Here is a 24,076-nt window from a genome sequence, read left to right on the forward strand (position 1 = left end):
TTTTTATTTGTGAATGTGTGTGCGTGTGTGTGTGTGTGTGTGTGTGTGTGTGTGTGTGTACATTGAATTTTATGGGAATCCTAATAGTGAGATGCACTTTCTTATTTCAGTAAGTTAAGTTTGCCTCAATCCTTATAAATGTCTGCATTTAGCATAAACATACATAAAATAAAAATACCTGAATATGTCCCTGATTTCTCATTTTATTTTATTTTATGAACTTATTTTTATTTATTTATTGTGCGTGTGTGTGTCTGCCAGTAGTGGGGCTTGAAGTCAGGGCCTCATGCTCTTGCCTGACTTTCTTTTCCCCCTCAGGGTGAAGCCAAGGTGTGACTCTGGAGCCACACCTTAACTTTGGGCCTTTTAGTGGTATATGGAAGTAAGAGTCTCTCAGATTTGTCCCTGGACTGACTTCAGACCACAATCCTCAGATCTCATCCCCCTGAGTATCTAGGATTGCAGGTGTGAGCCATCAGTGCCTAGCTTGATTCCTTGGGGTTTTTTGTTTGTTTGTTTGTTTTGGGTTTTTTGGAGGGTTTGGTTCATGGCATTACTTAAGATTTCTTCCGCTGCTAAACCAATGACATTTTGATGCATTAGAACAAAAATTTTCTTCCTTGGAGTAGTGTTTATGGAATACATATTATTCTGCATGTTTTCCAACAAATATAAAATGTTGACAATCTCACATTTCCAGTGGAAAAAGTGATTCGTTTTATTGGTAACTGTTGCACTTAAAGAATCTATCACATAAATCATAGTTTAAAATGTACCTATCAAATTATGAAAGAGAAGGAACATACTTATGAATCCAGGGAACAAAGTTTGACACCCTTGTGTAAACACCAGGGAAGTTGGGCCTTCCACATCCATGTCCCCAGCTGACAATGCCAGTCAGAACCCACTTCCCATCACTTTGTCTTCGACATGACAAAGGTCCACCTGAGTCTCCCTGCATGAAAAGATAAGGTCAAGTGTGACCACGTTTGCCTTCTGATCATGAGTTTATTATCTTTAATGCGTCTAATACATTGTGTTCAAAAGTCCCTTTCTGACATGTTTCTGAATGACTAAATGACTATTCAGTTCAAGAAGTGCTGGGAGGGGGCTGGGAAAGTGGCCTAGTGGTAGAGTGTTTGCCTAGTATGCATGAAGCCCTGGGCTTGATTCCTCAGTGCCACATACACAGAAAAAGTCAGAAGTGATGCTGTGATTCAAGTGGTAGAGTGCCACCCTGGAGAAAGCTCAATTTCGGAGCCCAGGCCCTGAGTTTAAGCCCCAAGACTGAAAAAGTGATTTTCTAGATGAAAAATAATGTTAGGAGATTTTTGCAGGAGAAAATAACTCTCACATACTGTTAATCTGTAGTCTCAGTAGCTGCAATAGCAGCAGCAGCAGCAGCGCAGCAACCAGGCGGTGTAACATGTATTTAGAGCTGGCTACATGCCTAGCTCTGTTTTTGAATCACAACAACCTTCTGGTTATCTTGAAAGGTAGGCTTTTATGACTGACCCAAGCAACTTCATCATAAACCCAAGACGGGAAGAAAATACTCTGCTAAGTGTTCTGGGTCCAATGATGCAAGGTTAATATTCATTGACTGAGAGTTCTCACAAAGAAATTCCTTTTAGTTGAGAGCCCTTTCAGATAGTTCAACTTCCCAAAGCAAAGGCTACAATAATTTAAAGTTTAAACATAATTCAGCCACGCTTTGTTGGTTCAGGCTTTGTTGGTCCTAGCTGCAGGAGGCTGAAATCTGAGAATTACAGTTCAAAGCCATCCTGGGCAAGAAAGTCCGTGAGATTTTTTATGTCCAGTTAATTACTAAAAAGTGATGCTGTGGCTCAAGTGGAAGAGTGCTAACCTTGAGCAAAAATGTCCAAAGACAGTGTCCAGGCACTCAGTTCAAGCTTAAGGACAGGCACAAAATAAATTCAATAGTAATCTTTTAAATATACTGGCTAAATTTTATTTTCCTTTTTACAGGATAGATAAAGTTACAAGCCAGAGGCCAAGACAAGAAAGCAATCCAAATTCGCTTTTCTATCCACTCCCATAAATTCTTACTAGAAGAGAAACACAACTCTTGATTTTAATTGTCACTATGCTACTAAGTCTAATTTAATGATTAACTAGGTGGCTGTGTAGAACAGAGCTATTTAGATGAACAGAAGTCACTAAAAACATAGTAGCTTTAATGTTCAAGGAAACAGTTTGAATCCCATCCAGATGTTTGAACTAGCTGTATGACTATCTCACTCCATCGTTCCCATTTCCCTTCTGTAACATGGAGACAAAAGAACAGTTTGAATGAATTTATGTAAGTGAACTAGTACAGTGAACTAGTATCTCCAACAATAAAAGTCACTATTATAATGAAATAAGTTTGGGGGATAACAAAGATAAGATTAGAGACGATATGGAAATAGCTCTTGCTGTCTCCTTATCCTCTGAATCTTATCTATTCTTTGGTGATCAAGCAGGTACCTGCTCAGAGAAAAACGTCTCACACAAGGTGACTTCCATCTGTACAATATAGAGACTCTCCTACGAGTATTCTCTGTCTCTTCTCCTATTCATCTTTCTTTTGCTCCACTCTGTCCTTCAGAGATGTGAATAAATGAACCCCTTAGAATCTCAGAAATTTAGTGGCTGCTGCTAAGGAAACGGGGTACAATTCTGAAGTACAGTGTATATAAAGGGTTGCTTTATTTCTAAGCTTTGGTTTATAAGCATCTGGACAGAGTAATGAATGCTGATCTCATGCTGCTGCAAATGTAGGAAATGAAATGGGTACCAGAAAACTGATTCTGTGGAACCCATCGTTTCATTACCTTTCCCTGATCTTAGGCAACTGGGTTGTGATTTAACACTTGGAAATACAAATAAGGTAAGGGAATTACTTGCTCTAGTTTTTCCAGCATCATGTTCATTACATGCAAACGTATCCATGGGAAGTGCATGTTGGGTGAAGGACAGGAAGATGACTTACTCTGCAGGCGTCTCTCTTCCCTGACATTAGTCCTGCACACAGCATCCGGGAAGTGATGATCCCATAGGTGGAAACACAGAGGGTTTGATCAATGAGCTCTACTTCCGCTTGCTGCAAGACAGGAGAGCCTTTGTTGTCTGAAAAACACAGGAGAGGTGGAGGTCATGTAAAACAGTGACTACACTTCAAGATTTGCTCCCACAACCAATTCAGATTCTCTCCCATTCTCTCCAGAGCAATTGTTAGAGATAAATTCTATTATCTCTAGTTTCTAGTATCTCTGTTTTGCTGATGAAGAAGCAGAGGCTTAAGCAATTAGAAGACTTGCCCAACTGTACACAACTAGCATGTAACAGCAGGATTCAGACCAAAGTCTACCTCCATCACCTGAGCCACTGTGCCAGCTTTCACCAGGACTGTGAGTTAAGGTGTAGTTCACATCAGTGTTTGCTATGCTAGAAGTCTCCAAGATACCATAAAAACTTAATCATTTTTTATAGGGGTCTTTAACTTGCTTTATAATTTGGCTCAAATAATTTAGAAACAAACAAACACACACATATATACTCATGCCACACACACATAGCTACATATATATATATATGAAAGTTTCTTATGATAAGTTGGTTGGGTAGCTTCTTTCTCTTGTGGCATCCAACAATGTAATTCAAACAGTGAGCACAGTAACTTATCATAACAAGTGTTCAGTTAGTTGGGTTGTCTTCTCTCACTGGAACCTCAAGACTTTTGCTACAGATGAATATTATTAATTTCCATAATCAACTGAGAGCTTCGAGCACTTGAGAGGCTGCCCACAGTAAATCAAGGGAGAGTATAAAAGCAAGGTTATGGAGTAAATGCTACAATCACAGACACTGAGGCTGTCCTAACCCCTTGGAAAGGACTGCCAAGGGATGTGTGATAGTAAGAGGTAGAGGTGAAACATTAGCACTAATCTTTGAAGAGACATTCATGAAACATCCAATTCTTGTCCCCACTATGTATTCAAATCTGGATACAAATTCTAGATTATGGAACACTTTGACAGGATGGATTAGGAGTGTCTCCAAAATAGAATGTGACCCTATGCATACTAAAATGCTTACATTATTATATATGCCTGCCTGCTTGCTTTTCTCTCTTCCTTTCTTCCTTTCTTTCTTTCTTTCTTTCTTTCTTTCTTTCTTTCTTTCTTTCTTTCTTTCTTTTTTCTTTTGTCATGGGGCTTGAGCTCTGGGCCTGAGCGCTGTCCCTGAGCTCTTCAGCTCAAGGCTATATAGCCCTTCCCTTGAGCCAAGCCCCACTTCCCATTTTCCAGAGGTTAACTGGAGATAAGAGTCTCAGGTCCTTTTGTGCCCAGGCTGGCTTTGAACCTCCATCCTTAGATCTCAGCCTCCATCCTTAGATCTCAGCCTGCTGAGTAGCTAGGATTACAGGCATGAACCACTGTGCCCGGCCCTCTCTCTTTATCAGGTGATTCCTGCTTCTTTTGGTGCAGGTAGAAAAGATCGAAGAAGAAGAAAAAACAAACAAATGGGGTTAAACCATCCCCCACAGCCCCACAGTTGTCAGGGGGCCCAAAGGAGAGAACTATACAACCCTACTCTGGGAACTGCAAGACAAGGCAGTGCTACCACGGCAAGCATGAAGTGGCCTGTGGTAGGGAGATGCCACACACCTGCTTCATGCCTTCGTCCCCAGCCAGTCACCCAGCACTTTTCCCCACTGCGGACTTTCTGGCCAGCGGGAGGTATGCATATTGGCTGAATAAACTGCTTCAGGGTCTCGGGCCAGGCGATACTGAGCTGTAGTAAAGCGATGTCGTAGTCAAACGTTTGACTGTTATAGTATTCATGGACAACGATTCTTCTCACAGGGGAGACAAACTTGGCATTCCCTTGCACGTACATCCCTAGGTGAGCAGTCCATGGTGTAGGGTCTGACATCCTGATAGAAAAGACATGAAGCACAAAGTCAGTAACCAAAGAGCCACACACGGGTTAGGATACACACACTCTAGAGAAACGAGGCTGAGGAAAAGAGGGGCTGACTTTCAGTGGCCCCAACTTTGCCCCCCTGCCTGGCTCTACCTTAGCCCCTGGTTCTACTCAAGGACATAGCAAGAAGCCTAACTCTGAGCCTCTCTTATCACCTCACTAAAACCAGAAATGAAACAAGATCTAGAGAAGTTCCAGAAAATTCCATCAATGAAATCCTAAGGAAAGGCCTGTTTGGCCTACAACTGACACCTCCAACAAAAGGAATGAATACACGAAAGCCCAACAAACTTAATTGCCGCTGACAAGAATTGCTTGTTGGCACAACTTGAGGGTCTGCAGGCCCAGTGTGTGGCCTGAGGATAAGGATTGAACTGCCCTACCTGTTTCCATGGAAACAGTGGGCTGCAGAGAGAAGCCATTCCCTGGAGATGACAGAAGCCCCACAGTAGGCTGATCCGACAAAATAGAGGCTGGCCTGCCATGGCCAGGCCCCTTCCTGGGAGTCAGAGCCCCCAATGATTCGCTGGAGGGAGGAGGAACTCCTGGAGCAGCCTGTAGTAGAGGAACAATCACGTGATTTAAAGGCAGGCTTAGAAGAAAACCGGGAAATTAGGTCAGGTTTGTTGCTGGACTGGGAACTGACTCACTAAGTACACAATTGAAAATCTGCAGCTTCTCTAGATGAGAGGAAATCTATGGTTTATCTGAGACCAGCTCCAACAGAACACTCCTTCCCTCTTAAGAGCACACCCTCACATGGACACAGTAATGATGAGGAGGTGGAGAGATCTGGGAAGTGACAGCTGGTGTGGCATAAATGGCAGCCTGAAAAATGAGGTTGCTACAATATGTCCCCGATGTAACCGAACTGAGAATGTCAATGAAGTTGTAATTTGAGAGAGACCAAGTGGGAGAGAATTTGTGGATATAAAACAAATGAAAACCTACTAACAGCAGCTAGCCATGAGAGAAATTACTCCCTGCTATAAACAAGATTGGTAAAGACGTACAATTAACATGTAGCCATCTGGCAAATTTAGAGGCCACCTCACTAAAACAAGCCTGTGACAGATTACAGTCACTGAGGCTTGGCTACAGGAAAAACTAGTGCTTGATATTGTTCCTAACAGCACATACTTTTTCATCTATCAAGTTACATTCTTTTGTGGTGTGTGTGTGTGTGTGTGTGTGTGTGTGTGTATGCGCGTGCGTGGGTGTACTGGTTTGAAATTCTTTCTAGAGCCTCTGGCACCTAGCTCACTATTTCTTTTCTTACAGGTTATTTTATCTAAAATCATCTTCCTTGTTCAATTGGGAGGGAAAAAGTCCTCAGTATAGATGTCTAGAGCATTGATGCTTGCAGTAGAGAAAGAATAGAACTCTAGAAAGAATTTCTGTGATTCCCAGCATCTGTAGTCCTCATTAGAGGCATTACACAAGAAAGGATAAGGCTAGAGAGTGGGAAGATATGGAATGGAAAGGGAGGGGTATAAGAGTCAAGAACAAAGTTCTCCTCACTGCAGCCGTCTTCATCGCTTCCATCTGGACAATCCAGGATGCCGTCACATTTGGCATTTTGCTTCCTAAAGCAAACATCATCGCTGCACTTAAATGTTCTGTTGGTACATGGGATACCTAAAAATGCACAGAAGATCCTAATCTGAGCAAATCATATTGATGTGGACGGATAGAGGGTAGGAGGAACAGTGAAGTTGTTATTAGCTGCTATAGGAAAACCTTAAGTCTCAAAGGCTCTCTTTTTCCACTAAGCTGGGTCACTGGAGGCGTCAAGCAAAGGAAGTGGCCATATAGGTAGCTTTTGGCCTTAGCCTCTTTGTCATTACTTTATCTTATTCTCCAAGAAAAAGAAAATAGTGCTATTGGGAATCAAGCTAGGGCTTCCTACTTTCTAAGCAGGCATTCTCCCAGTTGGATCATGTTATTAGTCCCTTTTGCTTTGTTATTTTTTAGATAGAGTATTGTGGGTTTTTTGTCTGGAGCCAGGCTTCGACTAACTCCTCCTACCTGTGTTTCCCATGTATTTGGGATTAGCGATGAACCACAATGCCTGGCTTGTTCTTTGAGATGATCTTTCTAACTTTTCTTTTCCTGGGCTATCTTCAAACAATTGTTCTCCTATTTCTGTCTCCCAAGTAGCTAGGATTATGGGTAAAAGCCATCACACCTGGCTGTCTAGAAAAACTCTGGGGAAAAAAATTCACTGCCACATTCAGATCTTTTGTATCAATTGGACAAAGAAAAATACAGAGATATAATGGATTATAGCACATGTAGATTTTCATTTCTTCAGGGTTTAAATTAGGAGGCATCATTCCACTGTATCTGGCAAATTTCTCTGTCAGGTTCTCAATATGCTACAGAAGGTTAATTATGCTTAGGAATTTAAAGCAAGTAAGCAATGAAATGTCAGTATTCACAGAGGAACACACACACACACACACACACACACACACACACACACACACACACACACACCACCGCTGTGGCTAGTAGACTGACTGAGGGGGACTCTAAAGGCTAAAATCAGAGAAGGTTCTTTTTTATTTTACCCAAACCCAGCAAAAGTGTTTGGGCTGTGCTTTAGGAGTTCTTGGGGAAGGTCAGAGTTGCTGGGCCCTTCCTCACTCTGTGTGCAGTTCTGCTCATCCTGGCCGTTCTCGCAGTCCTGGAAGCCATCACACATCAGTGTACCATGCTGCCAGAAAGAGCTACTGTTGCAGGCCAGCTTCATGTTCACTACAATGAAGAAAGGCAAAATTCGTAAGCCTCCATAGCCAACAGTGCCTTCTAAAGTGAACACCATCAAGGGGACAAGATAAAGAGCTCAATGTCCTGGAAACTGTTACTTCTAAGAAGAAGTTTTACGTATTATTAGTGGCACTTGAGTTCGTCAGATCTTACTTTTGTGACTGGATGTGCAATAAAATCTGGTGGCTTTGTTTAATTGAAATTAAATACATTATACAAAACTCTTTAAAGTAAACAAGTATTATAAGTGATTATCTAAGCTGAATGTGTCTACCTCCCAAAGTAAGCGGAAGTACATGCCTGAAATTTTTCTGAAATTATTTAATCTTGAAAGATCATTTTCCCAAGTTAGGAATGTTAGTCTACCACATTTTTTCTTCTTTGGGATCTTTTATTTAGTTTTCTTTAAAATGCATGGCAGGCACATGTATTGGTAAGCACTTTCTGAAGGTGTGATTCCTTAAGCAGAGCTAGTTTGGTGAGAAGTTACTGGTTTTATCATGTTTTCTTTTTTCTTCCATCTATTTTAAAAGTGTCTTATTCTGCCACTCTCAGCAGTGAAGGGAGAATGCTATGACTTTGTAATAATTCATTAGCTCCCCAAGAATGTCAAGCTGATGTCACAAATGACACCTTGAGGAATAGCAGTTACAAAAAAAAGAATAGTCCTTGTTATAAATTAATGGCAATTGCTTTTATTGGTAGAATCTGAGAAAGGAATCATGTTTTTAAAAATTTAGTCACTGTTATGATGATCAGCAATTATTTTCTTAAGAAATAGATAACTCTATAGATTTAGATCATCAATGACCCATAAGTTAGGAGAATTTTTACTTTGTTTTGTCAACAAAAAGATCATGTTGGGCCAGGAGTGTGGCCTAGTGGTAAGAATGTTTGCCTCTCATGCACAAAGCTGGGTTCGATTTCTTGAAATCACATACACAGAAAAGACTGGAAGTGGCCAGGCACGGTGGCTCATACCTGTAATCCTAGTGTCTCAGGAGGCTGACATCTAGTATCAAGGTTCAAAGCCAGTCCAGGCACAAAAGGACCGGAGACTCATCTCCAATTAACATCTAGAAAATGGGAAGTGGGGCTTGGCTCAAGGGTAGGGTGTTAGCCTTGAGCTGTAGAGCTCAGGGACAATGACCAGCAAGTTCAAGCCCCATGACCCACAAAAAAAAAAAAGGCTGGAAGTGTTAGTGTGGCTCAAGTAGTAGAGTGCTAGCCTTGAGAAAGCCCAACGACAGTGGTCAGGCCCTGAGCTCAAGCCACAGGACTGGCAAAAAAACAAACAAACAAACAACAGATCATGTTGCATGAGTAATATTTTTTCATAGCCATCTGAAGTAAACAGTTTGGATAAAATGAAGTCTATGATGTGACATTGTCTAATAATGTGTCTCCCCTATATTTTTCCCCCAAACTGGAGATAGCTTCAAGTATGAGCTACAAATAATAATGAAAAATTGAGACACAGATTCTCTACCCAAAATAGGCCCTGCTGATACTAAACTTCTGAGTTATTAGCAATGTGAGGTCAGTGTACTGGTTAAAAACTCAACAACTAAACCAACTCTTTTATTCACAAACACCCATGATCCACAAATAAGCATGCCGATCTTTCTTCTCAGGATCCAAGCGCCTCTCTAGATGAAGAGTCAGTGTTTTCAGGGGGGATTGGTGAAGATGGTGATGGGTTGAGTTAGCGTCCACAGTTCTTGCCTCCTTACGATCATATTACAAAACCTTACCCTTCCCAAGATCACAGGATGCCCACAGTGACTGTCCTGCACCTTGGTTTTGGCCTCCGCTGTGTAACTCATCTTGGGCAATGGGATGCAACAGGAGCAATGACATGCCAGTCCCGAGCCCAGGTGTAGGAGGAGTGCTATGTTTCTCCTCGCTTCTCCTGTGCTTCTGTAGCTGCCAAGCGGCCACTGCACTGGTTCAGTGAAGGAATGGGCCACAAACAATAGTCCAGACATCATCTAGGAAGAATCAAGCTCTGGAGAGCCAGTGCTTGAAGTGGAGCCTCCCAATCATGCTAAGCCTTAATCACTAATTCACTGCTGCAGGATCAAGAATAAATGATGCTTGACACTTCGTTAGGCAGCGATGGGTAACAGCTACACAAATTATAGACAGATCAGGTGCTGCCTTTAAGCCTAGTACTCCAGAGAATGAGGCAGATGGACTGTGAATTTGAGTCCAGCCTTAGCTACATAATGAAACCCTGTCTCAAAAACAAAACAAAACAGATACTACACATATCCACCAACCAAAACAGCTCTGAGAACTTTCTTAGTCATAAGGAAATGGTGTTGAAAGCTTGAATACCCACCACAGAAGAGCTCATCGCTTTCATCAAAGCAGTCATTCACTCCATCACAGCGCTGGGCTGGAGGGACACACAGACCCGAGGAGCATCTAAAAGATCCAGCAGGACAAGCTACAAGCAAGAAGAGATAGAAAATCTTGGGTGGGTCCCTAAGAGTCACCAGATCATATCAGCAAAGACATACGAAGTGGTTTGGAATATGGCAAAGGAGCAAGAATAATTATACAGTTTCTACATCCAATTAAAGTTATGGGTCATTGGAAGCATACACACACACACACACACACACACACACATACACACACACACACACACACAAAACATACAACTTTAAGTGGGCAAAGAAGATAGCAAATTAGTCACATAGAAGTTCTTAAGTAAATGTTGCACCCACATCCTGCACAATCAAATTTCTATAGCCACCCGTGATGGTTCATCAAACGCTGACAGATAAGTAAGAGGTGCTGGCATGTTCAATGGTGGCATGTCTATAATCTGGTCTAGATTTAGATCTTTAGTTCCTTAGGGAATAGTAGATGGACTTGTGGTATCTGAGTTCTCTGAAAGCAGATACATTATTTCATAGGCCTTTCATGCATTTTTAAGGGATCTCTGTTCTAAACTATTAGGACCTACAAATTGAATACGCAGAAATTTAGATAAATGCCTGGCGTCAGAACCAACCGTTTCTACTTTCTGTCTCACTGCCTGTCATTTTTTCTACTTCAACCGGGCTCTTCATCCAAGATCTATCATCTGTGTGGCCTACATCATTAGGAGAACTCTTCTCTTCCTCCATGCAGAAGAATGGAAGAGAGAGAAGGTCAAGTCAACCACCGTCTCAGTGCCATGCTATGGAGTGGATGCTCTGCTGGAAAATCATCATAAAAAAATAGGAATAGGGGCCGGGAGTTTGGCCTAGTGGTTAAAGTGCTTGCCTACCATGCACGAAGACCCGGGTTCGATTCCTCAGTACCACATACATAGAAAAAAGCCAGAAATGGTGCTGAGGCTCAAGTGGTAGGGCTCTAGCCTTGAGAAAATTCCAAGGACAGGGCTCAGGCCCTGAGCTCAAGCCCAGGACTGGCAAAAAAAAAAAAAAATAGGAATAGGGGCTGGGAGTTTGGCCTAGTGGTAGGTGCTTGTCTAGCATGCACGAAGACCCGGGTTCAATTCCTAAGTACCCCACATACATAACAAAAAGCCGGAAGTGGTGCTGAGGCTCAAGTGGTAGAGTGCTAGCCTTGAGAAAGTCCAAGGACAATGCTCAAGCCCTGAGCCCAAGCCCAGGACTGGCAAAAAAAAAAAAAATAGGAATAAAATGTCTCCAGATTCCTAAGTCCCTGTCTGGAAATCATAGCATTCTATTATTCAGTAGCCAACATTGGAATATCCAGATCCAGATGCAGGTAGGTTAAGATTAGAAGGATGTCATCCGAAAAAAGCGCATTATCTCAAGTCATATCCTCTAGGGCATCTTGGTGAGTGACCTTACTCCCCTCCTCTCCACTTCAAACAGGCATAGCAGTTTCTATAGCCTACAGCTCCATTCACTTCCCCAAAACATTACTTTTTCTGCAAACCACTTTCTAGGCCACTGTTGCAAGAACTTTTTATGTGAGCTTCCAGCTCAGTTTTCTGGGGGTTGCTATTTGAACTCTCTCAATCAATCAGCTTTCTCTCATCATCACAGGACATAGAGGATCAAGACTTTTTTGTCTTGATTCCATTATATGTTAATGTAAACATCATCTTGGCTAGCTAGACGAACAACAAAAAGAAATGTACTTGTCCATGCAAACTTGGTCAAACTTTTTCCAGAGCATGGAATCAAAGACAAAAGAAACTTACCAACTGATATTTTATATGCAAACAACCTGAATCATTTTTTATATAAATATATTTTTCTCAAATAGATTTTTGATTCAGCACATTATGGAAAACATCCCAAAACTTTAAAAATGTGAATTTGATCGATGTGAAGACCAGACAGCTTCTGTTTCTTCTCTTATTGATGAAATAATAAAATGCAAATTAATCATTGTTAAAAAAAAGAAATGTGCTTGTCTTGCATTTTAGGAATGATGTGAATAGTTATATCTGAACTAGGAATCAATAAGGTCAAATTATTTCTTTTTTTTTTTTTGCCAGTCCTGGGCTTGAGCTCAGGGCCTGAGCACTGTCCTTGGACTTTCTCAAGGCTAGAGCTCTACCACTAGAGCCTCAGCACCACTTCCGGCTTTTTTCTATGTATGTGGTACCGAGGAATCGAACCCGGGTCTTCGTGCATGCTAGGCAAGCACTTTAACCACTAGGTCAAACTCCCAGCCTCAAATTATTTCTTGAGCATGAACTATGAATCAATAAGTTAACATTGTTTCTTCTGTAACTTAAAATATAACAATAATATATATATTTATATACCATTTGTCTGTGTTATACATCTAAGTGTTGCCAGTTTAAAAATACATACATAGGCCGGGAGTTTGGACTAGTGGTAGAGTGCTTGCCTCGCATGCATGAAGACCTGGGTTCGATTCCTCAGTACCATGTACATTAAAAAAAATGCCAGAAGTGGTGCTGTGGCTCAAGAGGTAGAGCTCTAGCCTTGAGAAAACCCAAGGACAAAGCTCAGGCCCTGAGCCCAAGCCCAGGACTGGCAAAAAAAAATACATACATAATAGAAAATAACATAGGGTAGTGTTCAAACTTTTTTTTTTGCTCTGTAGCAGCACCTTGTATAGTCTGGATCTAAGATGTCATATATGTACATTTTATATTTCTCCCAGATGACAGCTTGCGTTTCCAATTTCTTTTTCTTTATTAAAGAATTTATTAACATTGATTTTTACACCATATTTCAAATGATATATTTAACAAGTGTTCATTCTTTAAGTGCCCAAAGAATGGAGATATAAAGGGTTGATTTCCATTTCACCACTGATCAAGTTTTTCAAAGGAGTAGATCCCAGACTTACGTTGACTGATGTTATAACTGCCATATTCCACCACAAGTGGCTTGTCTGATAGCCTTGAGCTGCACTGGAGCTGAATGTGAACCAGAGGACTGGGCACTCGGAATATTGTCTGGTGATCTATATAGGAGCCGCAGTACCTGAAGAGAAGAACCAGGGAGGACACCAGCTTCAGGTCCCACAGACTACATTCCCACTTGGGCTTCTTAAGACATGCTTAGGTGAGAGCTAGTCGTAGTTTATTAGCCTATCATCAATGGCTGTGGTCCAGCATTCTCTGCTCTCTCCTTTGTGAAACAGAACGATCATAGTTTGACTAACCTGTCTGCTTTCCTCACCAACCCTGGAATCTGAACTGTTGATTGAATTCTTCCAGCACTTTCTCCTCTTTCAGGATCAAGAAAACAAAATGACTAACAAGAATAGCTCTGCTTTTATGTATACTCCTCTGGAATCTTTGGGTTCAAGTTGAAAAATTAGCAAAGCATTCTATCAACACTTGAAGAAAAGACAGCAATATGAACTCAGATTGAAATTGGACATGCATTATAGGACTGGTCCTTGGCAAAATTTCAAAGAAGTTGTGCATATTTATGATTTTTCTAGATATTGCCTTTCTTTATATGCATGTGTTGGGGGTGTGCATACCTGCACTCTTATCACCTAACACCAGCAGAGTTTTCAGTATTCTGCCAAGTAAATGGCAGTCAGGTTAATAATTCTCAATACATCGCATCCAGGAGCCCAATCTATGGTTTAAAGGGGAACAGTATTTACATGTTATTCAAGAAAAGGTTTTTGCAGTTGGTTGAAGTTCAAGTACTGATGGGCTGATAGCCCAGCTGTGTGGAGGTAGAGGTAGTTACCTGATCAAGTAGAAGCAGCACCTGAGAGACACCTGACATGAATCCTGTGCCCTGAAGACATGATGATATGATCTTATAGTGTGTGTACGTGTGTGTACAATCTCCATTAACACTGACTGTTTTCTTGCAAAGTTGAGCCCCAGTCAAGTTTGTGAAAGGGGAATCATGAAAGAGAAGAAAGGGATCTTTGCATCTGTATCTATGCATGACGGGGGTTTATGAAATTAAGACTAAAAATTGAGATTGGAGAAACCCAGCAAAACTCCATTCATATTGCATATACAGTCTTAAGGGAACTAATGAAAGTAAGAGATGAAGAAGTAAAGTAACTGGCAGAAGTTCAAATGATGGGGCCAGAAGTTTGGCCTAGCAGTAAAGTGCTTACCTAGCATGCACAAAGACCTGGGTTCAATTCCTCAGTACTACATACATAGAAAAAGCCGGAAGTGGTGCTGTGGCTCAAGTGGTAGAGCTCGGGTCTTGAGAAAGCCCAAGGACAGTGCTCAGGCTGAGTTCAAGCTCCAGAATTGGCAAAAAAAAAAAAAGGAAAGTTCAAGTGATAAGTATATTGTACCAAGATTTGGATACATGTTGGCCTAGTGTTAAACTCTAACATTTCTGGCACATGAAAGTCCTACCTTTCTTACATGCTTTGTTATAGCTGTGGAAAGGCCATTATTTCTTGAGAACTTGTATTCTGCATCACAGCTTCCCTGCATGCATACATACACACATACACACACACACACACACACACACACACACACACACACACACACACACACACACACACCTCATTCCATGTGCTCTGCACTCTGCTTCAAGGAGACCTGTGGACTCTTCATTACCATTACTTTCTCTTCTGCCCAATGCAGCCCAATTTCCTTATGTGGACTTGTGGGCAAAGGGTCTCATCATTCAATTAGAACTTTTTTTTTAGAGGAGAGGTCTGGTGAGGTAAAAGCTGGTAGTTTTTGTCCTGAGTGCAGCAGTAGCATCCAGTGGACTTCAGCCAGCCTGTAAGAATGCAGGTAGAGCAAGAGAGCTTTCCTGGTGTTGCCTGCAAACAGACTCTGCTCCTTTGTTCAGAAACACGTTCCCACATTCTGCATATAGAAATACCTTTTGTTCTTTCTCAAGCACCTTTCAACCCTAGTTTTACAACTTCACAAAGGATTTATTTTGAAAAGACTGTATTAAATTGTAAAATACAACATATTTAAAGCCCTGGACACATTCTATATCATTTATCCATCCAATGCCATTTTTAAAAATTATATTAATAGCTGATTTTTTAATGTACATCTTATTTTATTGAATGTTTACCCAAATAAACCAAATTAATGCTAAGTAAGAATTATTACCTCATTTTCAGCCTGTAAAACAAAGAGGTGACATCTATTATCCTACTTAATGTAGGCACTAAATGTCAGGAATGGAATCTGAGCCCAGTCCTTCTGACTCCTTTACAAGAGACCTTTGATTCATTAACATTCCCCAAAGGAGTACAGACTGCACTTGAACAATGTATCCAGAACACCTTTAACTCTGATTGTTCTTTTCCAGTGAAGACAGAATAGGAACAAGGACTGCTTTGCAATTAGTCTGCCTAAAAGAACTGAAAGAAGATTGCAGAGTCACAGAAGTACTCAGAGGGGAAGATTTCATTCATGGAATGACAACAAGGAAAGAATTACCAGGAAAGTCCTGTAACCTCTCAGGATGGTGCTTTGAAGACTGATCTGTTTAAATGTGTTGAAACTATTCTATAGTTTTTAGAAGAAAATCAACAATGACATCAAAAGAGAAAATTACAAATGAAAATGAAGGAAGCTCAGTGGTTTCGCACAAGTTTAGCATGTCCAAGGCCCTAGATTCGATCCTGGAGGAAATAAAGATAGTGAGCTTGAGGCCTTACTAGCTTGATTCAGGAAGCCCAAGTATCTACAGCTTAATACTATCCAGCTTTAGGATCTAGCAAGTTCCATTAGCACAAAAAACTAGCTAATGCAACACCAGTCCCTCTTTCTTTTTTACCCCAAATGGCTCCAGCTTTTCTCTTGTAGATACTTTTGTGAAACACAAAGTATACCTGGAGAGCAGAGCAACCCAGAACAGAGGTGAGGCAGATGCTCCAAGACACAGATTCAAATCTTTCCTCCTCCACTCAATTGCTGAATGACCTAACTCAGCTTTCTTTCTCAGCTTCCCTCTGTGAATAATGAAGTGCAGACTGTTTGGGAAAATAGCATCTAAGACTATAAACTTTCCATCAGATTCCTCACAAATGCAAATCACTTACATCTGCTCGTTAATTTCCCACCATCCATGCTCACAGCCTTTCATAGTCTTCTTAGTTATTGAATAGTTGTGGAATTTTAGTGCAATGCCAAATGTCGACAGGGGACTCTGAAAAACAAATCTGAAGTCAGAATAATGCACCTCTAAAGAGGTGTTTTAGAGTATAATTCCCTTACTCTTTCGTAATTTGTGGTTTTAACAGTGATCTCTACTCTTTGTATCCCATGGCTCCTTTATGAGAGAGACCAGTTCTCCTAAACAAGTTAAAGGGAGGAGAAAAGCAGGAAGGATAATGGAGTGGGCAGCTGAGTACTCAGAAAGAAGTTGTGGAGTGCCAGAGCTATGGCATAGGTGTGTCTCTGCATGCTACTTTCTTCCTGTTAGACGAGTCTCATTTTCAAAACACTCCTTTCGCAATAAGTATAAGCAATTTCCTCCGCTGATGAGAAAAATGACATTACTCAGATTCTTTAGATAAAGGGGAAATGAATCAACATATTACACCCGAGTATCTCTGAGGGGATTGCAGATTCATGTCTGGGTCTCCTCAGAAGAGGTCAAAGTAGTGAGAGGTACTTATATGAGCAAACACATGCAAATGCACACACACACACACACACACACACACACACACACACACACACACAGTGCACCTGACCGTTATATTGTATAGTGTAATATGGGTACATATTACATCAGTTATGCAAAGTTTAATTCATTTTCACTTTGATTCAGACATGACCTAATGACCTAAGAGAGATTTTTTTTTTGCTTGTCCTGGGGTTTGAACTCAGGGCCTGGGCATTTTCCTTAGACACATTTTGCTCAAGGCTAGTGCTGTGCCACTTGAGCTATACAGCTCCACTTCCAGCTTTTTCTGTATATGTGGTACCCAGGAGTTGAACCCAGGGCTTTGTGCATGTTAAGTGAGCACTCTACCACTAGGCTATGCTCCTGGCCCTTAAGAGAATCTTTATGTCAGGCTTTTCTAATTTCAAGTTTTCTTATTCCATTTTAATGGAATAAAAGACCATGGCACATAACCTTTTTTTTTTCTTCCATCTCCTCTTTACACCTTACATCCCCTAACCTCAGACTTGTCATCTGAGACCTCAAAGCCTGAAAACCTGGGAGATAGCAAGGACCCGGCACCTTTATCTGCTAATGGGAGATGATTCTCATAATGCTAAGAAAGATGTGTGTTGTCAGCACTCTACCATCAAATGCAGGTTGGGTAACGTAATGATATAATTAGATTATTTCACTGGTATGACTGAGCACAAATAACTGCATGTACACCAGAGTCCTCAGCCTGAGTATCTTGGCCTCAGCTCTTCTCTTGTGTGACATTCTTATCCCTAGATGCCTGCGAAGTTCTCCCAGCTCTCCAGTTCTCCTCATAGGTTCCCTGGTCAACAAGGCTGTCTCTGATCATACTAGTGAAGAGAACAGGGCCCTCCTTCCCTTCACACTTCCCGTTCAAGATACAGAGTCCACTTCCTGCTTCATGTTTTTCAATAGCATTGTATCATCATGCGATGAGCAAGACACAATTGTCCCTCAGAATCTTAGGAGTTTTGTTCCTGGAACCCCACAGAGATCCATACTGATGGATGCTCAAATGTGTTATAGAAAAATGATACGGTATCTGCATATGAAATAGCCAAGTCCTCCTAGCCTCCTTAAATTGTCTGCAGACAATGCTCACTATCTTGTAAATGTCTATTGTTTCAGAAGTAAGGTCAGCAAACAAGTGTGTGTGTGTGTGTGTGTGTGTGTGTGTGTGTGTGTGTGTGTGTGTGTGTTCAGTACAGATACAGATCCACAGTGAGCTCAGTCTGCATGTCTATACCTGCTGGACACATCTGTAAATGTGGAATGCACTGGTATGGAGGGCTCTCTCTGTGTGTAATCTGCTTCCTGCTTGGTCACCTGTCTCTCCACACTGGAAAGCAAGCTCCACAGGAGGAGAGCTTTCTAAAATTCCTGTCCAATCTCAGATGCTCAGAGTTTAAGACAGAGCCTATTTACTTCGTCCACCATAGCCTGCAAACTGCATATACTTGCCACTTACATCCAATTCCATAATTGTTACAAAATGATGACTTCCTGTGTAGGCACCTATGTACACAATGATGACTTCCTATGCGAGTGAAGAAGACATTTTCCTATCTTACTATGACATAATAGGAGGAGGAAAAGACACAATGTTCAGAGGAGGATTCTTTTGGTTTTTAAAAAGAAGAGCAAGGGATGGGCCGGGAGTTTGGCCTAGTGGTTAAAGTGCTTGCCTAGCATGCACAAAGACCTGGGTTCGATTCCTTGGAACCACGTATATACAAAAAAGCCAGAAGTGGTGCTGAGGCTCAAGTGGTAGAGCTCTAGCCTTGAGAAAGTTCAAGAACAGCGCTCAGGCCCTGAGCTCAAGCCCAGGACTGGCAAAAAAAAAAAAAAAGAAGAAGACCAAGGGAAAGGGGACAAACAAGATGATTGGAGGGGGTAGCAGGAGGTAAATGGGGACAAAAACATGAGAAGGGGTATCAATGCGTGAGAAGTAATGTATCTACTATCAGGCGAATGTAACTGTAATCCCTCCATACATTACATTAAAAAATAAATAAATATTTTTTTAAAAGAAGAGCAATGTCCCATGCAGCACTGAGAGACATGTATGTATCTCTTATAAACTTTCACAGTGCCTTACTTATACAGCTAAAATACATATCGCCTAACCCAATTTATTGTTTTTAGTCATTACTATTATGATGCAAATTAATAAAGGAGATCTATAATAACAAAAGTATTGAGTCTACAATAATGCTTTTGCATTAAAAAAATACAAGTAAAAATTAATTGGAAAACCATGGTCAAATTTGCCAGTAGAGAATCAAAATTAATAAGAACACCAAGTTTAGTTGATTTGTAGAGAGTTAAAACTAAAATTTTACTATCTACATACTTTATTCAATAAGGTTGAAATTTTGCAAAATTAAGTAACATTACCTTTCTAACTTAAGAATCAAAAGCAATTAAATTCAAAACTAAAGTTCTACCAGAAGTAGGATAATGTAATAAGGTACTGGTAAATCAGGCTACCTGAAATCTCCAGGTACACTTGCATTTTGGAGGATAGTAGCTTGGGTAATATGGACTTAAGATTTTTCCTTCAAAGCCAGTGGTTTCTTTGACCAACACTGTTCTTTCACACTCTGAAAAAGATATTCACACACAAGGAAAACTAGGTTCCCATTTCTCCAGTTACAAATGCACACTTCCTTGATTCACTATCTGGAATACCTTTTGAACTTTGATTTTTTTTAAAGAAATAACAGGTCATTAGCTAAAATATTTGTTCTAAAGTTCTTTATTTTCTGTATTTTCACTACAGATCTATAGGATTCCTTTACTTCCTTTAAAAACATAGTTCTAGTCAGGCGCCAGTGGCTCACTGGTTGTAATCCTAGTTACTCAGGAGGCTAAGATCTTAGTAGAGTTCAAAGCCAGCCTGGGCACAAAAGTCCTGAGACTCTTATTTCCAATGAACCTCCAAACACCTGGCAGTGGTGCTGTGGCTCAACATAGTAGAGCAGTAGCCTTGAAAGAACTCAGCAACAGGACCCAGGCTCAGAGGTCAAGTCCCACAACTAACAAAAAACCCAACCAAGCAAAAAAACATAGTTCTAAACATCACTAGTAACAGCTGAACAACAGCCCCTTTGGAAAAAAAAAAAAAAACAGAGCCCATTCTATAGCTCCATGCTCTAAATAACTACAATTTCTTCTTATCACTCTCCACATCTAGAGAATTCCTAGGGGGTTACATTCTCTTTCTCTTTTGTCTTTTTGACAACTGCACTGTTACTGCTCTCTAGCCCCCCCCCCTCACCCTTTCTCTCTTTCTCTCTCCTTCTCCCTCTGTGCTAGTTGTGGGCACTGAACTCAGGGCTTGAGGGCTGACCCTGAACTTTTGTGCTTACTGCTAGAATTCAAGCATTTGGAGCCACAACTTGACATCTGGCCTTGTGGTGACTAATTGGAGAAAATGGTCTCAGGGACTTTCCTATCAAGGTGGCTTCGAAGCTCCATCCTCAGATCTCAACCTCCTGAGTAGACAGGATTATAAGTGTGAACTACCAGCACCTAAAAATGGCTATTATTATTATTAATAATAATTTTTTATTAAATTCATTCTGTTATCTCTCTTCTGACTGGACCTGGAGTCAAGATCCCTCTCTAATACAACTAGTATTCCAGTGAAGCCTTAGAGAAAGTAAAACCACAATATTATAATAAATAGTTACCAACAGGATTTTGTTTTTTAGACAAGCCTTACTTTGCTCTGGAATGACCTCAAAATATGCCCGGATTCCTGAAAGCCTCCGTATATAAGGAGACTTAAGAGTCACCAACATGAGGTTGTTTGTAGAAACAAATGATATTAGTGCTCTTGTAGGTTCACAAATTCTGAAAACAGATAAGAAAACAAAAGTTAGTTGAGGCACGGCCACATCCTGCCTCAAATCCACACATTTTCAGATTCTTCCACTCGATTCTGCATCAGCTGCAAGGGGACTACAGACGGCAGGAGGTGGGAAGCTAAGAAATGTTTGTCACCAAGTACTGCTCTGGCTGGATGTTCTTGGACCCTGGTTGAGGGCAAACCAGGTAGGAAAGTGGTGTGCCCAAGGCTCTGTACCAAAGGAAACTGGACTCTGAACTCAGCTCCATCAATTCACTGGACAAGAGCTGCTGGACAGTGACCTATGAACTCCTTCGATGCTGGCATCATCTAATGATGAGACTACTCTCATCATGAGGAAATGCTGTACTTGTGATTCCGGGGATTAGATCCCTTCCTTGTGCAGGTTAGACTAGCACTGTCAACCTGTCCTGCAGGGAGGATACACATTCATCTCCAAAATATCAGTGCATACGTTTACAAATAAAGCAATGCGGTTTCTGTAAGTATTGCTAAAGGTAAAGTAATTTGTATAATTTTTAACATGGTAAATAACAAATAAATAACATAGTGATAAAGCCTAGCGTCATTATTAGATTGTTGCATATTGGGCACTCATAAACAGATACCTACTAGTAAGTAAATTAAAAAAGAAAACATGTGACTGGTGTTGGTGGCTCATAACCTGTATGTCTAGTTACAAGTTCAAAGCCAGATCCAGTAGGAAAGTCCGTGTGACTGTTGTCTCCAATTAATCACCAAAAGGTTGGAAGCAGAGCTGTGGCTTAAGTGGCAGAGTTCTAGCCTTGAGAAAAGCTCAGGGACAGAATCTAGGCCCACAGTTCGAGCCCCAGGACGCCCCCTCCACACACACGTATACAACAGTGTATGAATAAATGTGTATAACTGCACATATATAGATGAAAAGATTTATGCTAAAATGTAACAAATTTTCTCTGGATAATGAAAATGTAAAGTAATTTCTTTTATTTCCTTTGACCTCAATTTCTACATGAACATCAGTTATCTTCATAATGAAACAAATTGCTTTACTAACGTTATGTTATCACCACAGAATAATTATTGTCACATTACTAAAACAGTAAAAATTGTTCTTACTATAATAAAAGTAAAATAGAGTGTCTATCCTGTTTTATATATAACAGTCAAAGTCCTTGCTGGACTGAATTTGAGGGCCTTGTGTGCGACAAGTAAAACACAAGTCTGAATCTGACAGTCACTCACTGAGGTTGTAAGGAGTAAGGGTATGGATTGGTCTTTGGTTCCATGAGTGTGCATAACACATAATGCTTTTTAATCCAATGGGGACCCACATACGGTAAAGCAGAGATCATAAAAGGTCCTTTTATCAGCCAGTAAGAAAGCCTGTAAGATACCTGTACAAGATGGTGCTGCGGATTGGCAAGAGAGAGTCGTAAATGGTCAGGGAGTCGGTGACACAGTTGTCTGCTTCGAGTTCGATGGACTCAATGGAGAGACGAATCAGATAACCCACGAGGGCCACCAGCTTGAAGTGACACATCAGCCGCCCGGAGGTAGCAGAAATTTCCAGAGGGTAACGGAGAGACAAGTGATCGGCATAGAAGTACTGAGAGCAGCCTGCTTCTGTGGAGACAAGGCTTGGCTTTCACCTTTCCTCCTTCCCCGCCCTTTTCCTTTTTCTTTCTTTTCATTTTCCTTTCTTTCTTCTTTCAGAACGATTTCTCTATGAGTGTTTACAACAGAGTAAAGAGCACAAGAGGAAATGGATGCGAACTTCAACTTTGGCCTGCAATCTTCAAGTAACAGCATCTAGCTATTTCCTTGAGAAATACTTAGCCTAAATAGTTCCATGGGGTAAAAATAAATACCAGTTTCAGAGGTGAACAAATGACATGGACTGGCCAATGAGAGTCCAAAGAGTTTATTCTGGAATGACAAAACAGGATTTCAAAAAAAAAAAAAGATTTCAGCCCCAGGACTTCTATAAGAACTATCAGGATTAATGCACCTTCTATCTGGCAAATATCATGTAACCCTTTTATTAAATACAATAAAAATATTAAAAAAATAAAAATAAAAACAAAAAAAGAACTATCAGGAAAATGTATATGAATTTTTTTTCACCATGATAAATTGTATGCATGAATCTGCTGGTGGCCATTTTTATTACCACGATGAAAGAATATGGTTAGTTGGGAATGAAGGCTTGACAGAGGAAAGATAGAGTTGTAGAGCCCTGATAATATTTATTTTAGAACCTGTGTCTTCTCCTGTTTGAAACAAACCTCCCAGTTACATAAGCCACTCAAGTTCCTTTGGGCATGAGCCAATTTGAATATGTTTTTGTCACTTTGCAACTAAACTGCGCGCATGCGTGCATGTGCGCAAACACACACACACACACACACACACACACTAGAGAAAACAACCATTAAAAAAACTAAAATCATGACCAATGAAGATACTAATGAGAAATAAGAGAACCACATTAAAGAATTTACCAGATCCTATGGTTGAAGAATAATCTGACCGAAGTCCAGCTGCATTGAAATACAGGAAAAGAGAATATTCGGCTCAGCATTTCTTATAGTTAGCATTTCACTTTGTAAAATTTATTTTCAAGCTGGGCACAGGTGGCTCATGCCCATAATCCTAGCTACTTAGGAGGCTGAGATCTAAGGATCATGGTTCAAAGCCATCCCAGGCATGAAAGTCCATGATACTCCAATCTCCATTGAACCACCAGAAAACGGGAAGTGACACTGTGGCCCAAAGAGTTAGTGTACTCCCCTTTTGCAAAAGAGCTCAGGGACAGTGCCTAGGCCCTGAGTTCAAGTCCTAGGACCTACCAAAAATACTGTTTTCAAGCCTACTTTACTTTTTTTTTTCTTTTTTGCCAGTTCTGGGGCTTTAACTCAGGAACTTTCTCAAGGCTAACACTCTGTCCTTGAGCCACAGCACCACTTCCAGCTTTTTCTGTGTATGTGGTACCAAAGAATCAAACCCAGGACTTGATGCATTATAGGCAAGCATTCTACCTCTAGAGGGCTTTTATCACTCCTGGCCTTCTACCTACTTGAATACAAAGTATTGCACAACCTGAAGTTGTGCTGTTCAGTGATTCAATAAAAACAGAAGAATTTTTATTATGCTATTCTTTCTACATCTTTTTTTTCTTAAACTCATCCAGAGTTACAATCTTTAAACATTTTACAAAGATAGGAGAGTAATTACTATTATTATCCCTATTATATATGTAGCTATTATTTTACCTAGCTATTATTATAGTCATACAACTGCAATAGTGAAGCTGGTGTGGTTCTTTCCACCAGAGATAATTTATTACTTCATTAATTAATACATTTAG

The 24,076-nt window shown here is 40.6% G+C and overlaps 1 protein-coding gene across 1 annotated transcript in view; it reads right to left on the reverse strand.

Moving 5' to 3' along the window:
• Positions 1-784: 784 nt before the first annotated feature.
• Positions 785-24,076, reverse strand: part of Tmprss7 (transmembrane serine protease 7) — a 33,950-nt gene continuing 10,658 nt past the window's right edge. Inside the window, exons 6-18 of the mRNA XM_090330894.1 lie at positions 23,211-23,249; positions 22,104-22,332; positions 20,581-20,711; positions 19,344-19,456; positions 16,249-16,355; positions 13,084-13,220; positions 10,109-10,216; positions 7,642-7,752; positions 6,514-6,630; positions 5,376-5,547; positions 4,674-4,942; positions 2,996-3,132; positions 785-955 (exon numbers count right to left, since the gene is read on the reverse strand). Of these exons, the coding sequence (XP_090187020.1) occupies positions 785-955; positions 2,996-3,132; positions 4,674-4,942; positions 5,376-5,547; positions 6,514-6,630; positions 7,642-7,752; positions 10,109-10,216; positions 13,084-13,220; positions 16,249-16,355; positions 19,344-19,456; positions 20,581-20,711; positions 22,104-22,332; positions 23,211-23,249 (1,841 nt within the window). The remainder of the gene's footprint in view (positions 956-2,995; positions 3,133-4,673; positions 4,943-5,375; positions 5,548-6,513; positions 6,631-7,641; positions 7,753-10,108; positions 10,217-13,083; positions 13,221-16,248; positions 16,356-19,343; positions 19,457-20,580; positions 20,712-22,103; positions 22,333-23,210; positions 23,250-24,076) is intronic.

This window comes from Megascapheus bottae, chromosome 1 (assembly GCF_031878675.1).
Source record: "Megascapheus bottae isolate mThoBot1 chromosome 1, mThoBot2.hap1, whole genome shotgun sequence".
Lineage (NCBI taxonomy): Eukaryota > Metazoa > Chordata > Mammalia > Rodentia > Geomyidae > Megascapheus > Megascapheus bottae.